Source organism: Tupaia chinensis, unplaced genomic scaffold (assembly GCF_000334495.1).
Source record: "Tupaia chinensis unplaced genomic scaffold, TupChi_1.0 Scaffold000197_1, whole genome shotgun sequence".
Taxonomy (NCBI): Eukaryota; Metazoa; Chordata; class Mammalia; order Scandentia; family Tupaiidae; genus Tupaia; species Tupaia belangeri.
In genome coordinates this window covers 8503355-8508614 of record NW_006159672.1, presented here as the reverse complement: position 1 = coordinate 8508614, position 5260 = coordinate 8503355, and the positions used below count along the sequence as shown (strand labels likewise).

At 48.3% G+C, this 5260-nt stretch overlaps 1 protein-coding gene across 1 annotated transcript in view; it reads right to left on the bottom strand.

Annotated features, from left to right (window-relative positions):
• IBA57 (iron-sulfur cluster assembly factor IBA57) overlaps positions 1-5251 on the bottom strand; it is a gene marked incomplete at its 5' end in the record, with an annotated part of 12587 nt that extends 7336 nt beyond the window's left edge. The window contains 1 exon segment of the mRNA XM_014587259.1: positions 4955-5251. Coding sequence (XP_014442745.1) covers positions 4955-5251 — 297 coding nt within the window.
• Between the last annotated feature and the right edge of the window lie 9 nt (positions 5252-5260).

Below are 5260 nucleotides of genomic sequence, written 5' to 3'. Positions count from 1 at the left end.
CTTCCCAAGCCCCCAGGCCTGGGGCTTGACCCACATGGTTGGCCATGTAAGATTCAGCCACCTTAACCACTGGCTGGACCCATCATTGGGTCTTTTAAACCACATATGTACATATTTTCTTTGTGAAACGATGTGTGTACTACTAAAAGAGAGAAATGGAGAAAGAAACCCCCCAGTGGGGTGTGGTATGTCACATCCCCTTCTCTATCCTGTCAGGATTTTGGGCACGCATGCACATAAGCCCAGTGTTTTATTATTATTATTATTATTATTATTATTATTATTAGAGATTGATTTTTGCTATAGGGTGTGTGTGCTCACCAGAAAGACAGAAAGAGACAGAGACAGACAGCAAGAAATCACCCCCTGGGGGGATGGCCACACTGCAATCCCTTCTCCTCCATTCTCCTCTCAGGATTTTGGGCATGCGTACACACAAGCACCTGGCATGAGTTTAAGCTACTGGGTCTGGGACTTGAACTGTGGTCAACTACATGGGAGTTCAATGACATTACCATTACGCCATCTGCTGGTCCTAAGTCCAGTGTATTTTTCAAGCCCATAGTGCCAAGATTCAAGCCACAGTCAGCATTGTGAGATCTGGCTCCATTAACTACTAGGCCCAGGCTAATTTCATGCATATTTTTATTTTTAAAATCTTCCCTAGGTCAGCAGAGGCTTAGGAAACATCTGAAAGGTAGCCACTAAGTCAAGGTGGACCAAATGTAAAGTTGGCTGAATGGGTAGGAATGAGGCTCTAGGACTGGCTGAGGTGGATAAAGCCACGAAAGCAGGGGAGGGAACCTCGAACTTGCATGGGCACCTGGGTGAAGCTGATACAGCTGCTGGAAGGAGGAAGTGAGATAAGGCCAGGCAGAGCAGACAGAGTTCTGACAGGAGTGAGGCCTGTGAGCTGGGAGGACAGGAGCAGGGAGAGGCTGCAAACAAATGTAAGTACTGAACATCTGGTAAGTCTCAGATAAGCAACAGATGATTTGCTAGTGTACGTATGTCCTGTGTAATATTTAGGATATAATAAAAAATTGTCCATTGTTGATCTGCAATTCAGATGAAAAGGGAATCCTGTGTTTTATCTGGTGGTCCTGTCCCTGAGGGGATACTCAACCATGTGTGGAGACATTTTTGGTCATCATGTCTTGAGGGTGGGATGCTCCTGGCCTCTGGCAAGTAGAAGTGCTGCTGTTCTGGCCTCAATAGCAAGAGCAGGAGCTGAGAGCAAGGGTGGGGGCAGCAAGGCAAGGCAGAGCTGGGGTATATGTAAGGATAGATCTGTGGGGGTTCAGGGCACGACCCAGAGAAGACCAGAGCACCCTGAGCTCTGAAGGCCATACACTCCGAGGTTGTGGGGGCGGCTTATCTGCCTCCCCTGGCAGGGGAACCCACCCACCCAAACTGTCACAGCCCCCGACCCAACTCACCCTCAGGGCAGTTTCAGGTATTTAAAGTTCTCAGGTCTAGGGGACTTTCCAGTTGACCATGACTGTGATTGTCTACCAGGCAGCCCCTTAGGACTGACCAAGCTGGGAAGTTACCCCTAGGTTCTAGCCCTGCCGATGCAGAGAAAAAGGAGGCCCAGCTGCACCTCTAGACAGGCCATTAGACTTGAGGAATGGTGAGGGCAGCTTTCTCAGCTGTGGCACTGCTAATATTGAGGCTGTCCTGACCATGGACAAGCTCAGCCTACTCCCACCTGCAATGCTATAGGGAAGAGCTAGGAACTGATAAAATCTGGACAAAGTCTGCAATCACCTCTAAACCTGAGAGGGGTTCAAGATCCGTATCTTATGGCATCATGAACTCTAACAGAATTGAAGACAGAGTTTCACACACATTATAACAATCTCGAACTCCACAGTGTATGGCCCTGACTCCACCACTCCCCTTGGTGGTATTCCTGGCATAAGACTGAATTAAATCTGGGACCAGCAGTTAGCGTAATGGCTATGTTGCTGAACTCCCATGTAGCCAACTGCTGTTTGCGTCCCGGACCTGGTGGCTTAAACTCACGCCGGGCGCATGTGTGTGCGTGCCCAAGATCCCAAGAGGAGAATGGAGGAGAAGGGATTGTGGCGTGGCCATCCCCCCTGGGGGGTGATTTCTCACTTTCTGTCTCTCTATCTCTCTCTGTCTTTCTGGCGAGTGCACGCACCCCATAGCAAAAACCTCTCAAAAAAAAAAAAAAGAAAGAAAGAAATTGGGCTAGCTGGTTGTGTGGTGGTTAAAGGAGCTGGATCTCACATGGCTAACTCTATGGCCTAAGTTCCAACTCTTTTCACTTGAAAAACATGCCTGATGTATGTGTACACATGTCCAAAATCCCAAAAAGAGAAGAGAAGAGACTGCAGCATGAGGGAGTGCATTCTCATTTTTCCTCTTTTTCCAGTGAATGCATACACCCTCTAGGAAAGGATGTTTTTTAAATTATTTTACTTAACATTTTATTTATTTATTTATTTTAATTTGACCAGAGAGGGACAGAGTAAGAGAGAGAGACAGAGAGGGAAAGTGAAAAAACAAGCCACCCGGTCTGGGTCTTGAACCATGGTCAGCCATGTGAGAGTCTAGTGCTCTTAACCATCATGCCACTTGCAGGCCCAGGAAAGAATTTTTAAAAAGCTAAGATGGGGCAGCAGGTGGCATGATTCTTAAGGTGTTGGACATGGATCCCTACATGGTCAACTGTGATTTGATTCCTAGAACTGGTGGCTTGAAAGTAACTCTGGGCATGTGGGTGTGCATGCCCAAAATCCCAAGAAGAGAATGGAGGAGAAGGGCATGCCATGCAACGCAGCCATCTCCCCTGATTGGGTGATTTCTCATTTTCCCTCTTTCTTTCCCCTCTTCAGCAAGCGCATGCACCCTATGGCAAAAACCTTAAAAGAAAAGAAAGGAAAAGAAAAGGAAAAGAAAAGGAAAAGAAAAGGAAAAGGAAAGGAAAGGAAAGGAAAGGAAAGGAAAGGAGGTATGATGAAGAAAATAAGGCATCTAGAGAAATGGTAATAAATATGTAAGGTAGATAATGATGACGGCATCTCTGAGATGGAAGGCATAAAGATTCAAGCCTCTAGAGGGAGAGTCAACACATGTTTTTTTGTAAAAGGTCAGCAAATAATTTACGCTTCAGAGCCACACTGTCTCTATCACAATCTGCTGCTGGATGGCAAAACAACCCCAGATCATATGGAAACAAATGGGAATGGAAGTGTTCCAAGAGAGCTTTATTAACAAAAACAATTGATAGATTGGATCTGGCCCAAGGGCTATAACTTGCAGATTCCTGTTTTAGATTCAAAGAACCCACTAAGTGCCCAGCAATATGATACTTAAAAAGTCCAAAATATGATACATCCAGATGTTTCAAGACATCAGAAATAAAAGAAAAACCTCACAAAATGTCCACAGAAAGGAGTTCACATACAAAGGACTGCAAATAAGAATGGAACCAGACCTCTCCGCAGAAATGGTGGCAGCAAGAAGACAATGAAGCCATGTCTACAAAATTCCAGAAGACAATTTTCAACCTAGAATTTTATACTTAGCCAAGCTATCAAGTAAAGCCACTTGCAGATATACAAGTCCAAAAATCCACCTCATGTTATTATTACAGGAAGATACTAAAGCACTACAGTCAACTGAGGAAGATGACAAAGAATGCAGGAAATGGATCTATGACAGTACAGAACAGGAGTTATAGAGAAGAACCAGGCTGCAGGCCAAGGGGGGCTGGGTCCAGACCACTGAAGGAGAGCTCCAAGAAAAGCCTACCTAAAGATTATGTGAAAGTTTCAGGGATGCAGATACCAAGGAGGGCAAGTGAATATCCAGCACCATAAACAATCAAGCCCCTGATGCAACTTAGCCAGAGAACATTACTGACACTCATGGTAATGTCAACTTGGAACTATAACCAGATATGGGAAGATCTGGGAGGAGAATTAGGGAAATACAGTGTACAGTAGAGAACTCAAAAGAACTTGGGAGGGACCAGCAGTTGGCATAATGGCCATGTCGCTGGACTCCCATGTAGCCAACGGCGGTTCAAGTCCCAGACCTGGTGGCTTAAACTCACACTGGGCGCGTGTGCGTGCATGCCCAAGATCCCGAGAGGAGAATGAAAGAGAAGGGATTGCAGTGTGGCCATCTCCCCTGGGGGGTGATTTCTCACTTTCTGTCTCTCTGTCTCTGTCTTTCTAGCGAGCATATGCACCCTATAGCAAAAACCTCTAAAAACAAACAAACAAAAAAGAACTTGGGACACAAGCTGTCACTCAGAAACACGACTGTGCACACAGGAGGTAGGCCCCTGCACTTGGGCTGAGGGGGTCACTGACTCCCTTAGCATGCAGTGAATGAGGTGCAACCAAACAGGGTTGAGAGGGAGCCCCCACTGGTGAGGTGCCACATCAGGGGGACAGGTACTAGCAGTCTGTACTCTGAGCTAGTGGGCACCCAGGCCCTCCCCTGGGTGCAAGTTGCTGGCCCATCCCTGCATGTTTACTTCCAGATGCCCTGCCCTGGATGTCTAGCCCAGTCCCTGGGTGCATTCAGTGAGTACCCATCTCCCATGTCCCGTGGGTGTTCTCCCCAGGCTTAATCAGTAAACTCCAATAAATTTGGCTGTCTGGAAGTCTTATTTCTCACTTTGTAGACTATAACACTCCTAGGTGACCAACCTGACCAATTCCCGGGCGCCCTCTGTGGTTATCACTCTAAAGGCTATTGAAGGTCAGATCATGAGTATCCCCCCTCCCCCGGTACCCTTTTTTGTGTCAGTCACTGGCGCATTCCCGTAGATGCCCAGGCCTTGTCCTGGGTACCAGCCACCTGAATAGTTCCCCGGCGCCTAGCCCCTCCCCTTGGTTTTCCCTGCCCTTCCTTGTAGCTTCTAGCTCCTCCCCCCGGGACAACCCCGCCCTCCCCTACCCTTACTCACCGGTACAAAATGACGTCATAGAGTGTCCGGCCTTGCACGTTCAGGAAGTGGGCATAGCCCGCGCGCGTAGAAGGCGGTGCCTCACCCGCCGCGGGACCCGGAAGCGGAAGCTCATTAGTCAATAGCCCCAGCAAGAAGGGCGCTGCGTCCGGGCCGCGCACGCGCATCAGGGCACGCTCGGATAGCGGAAAGCAGGTCCAGGCCGCACTGTTCGCGGGGTCGCCACCGGTACAGCTGGAGCCATGAGTTAGCCGCCGTCTCGGGACTGTTTGCAGCCGCCAGCGCCAAGCCGGGCCAACGTGTCCT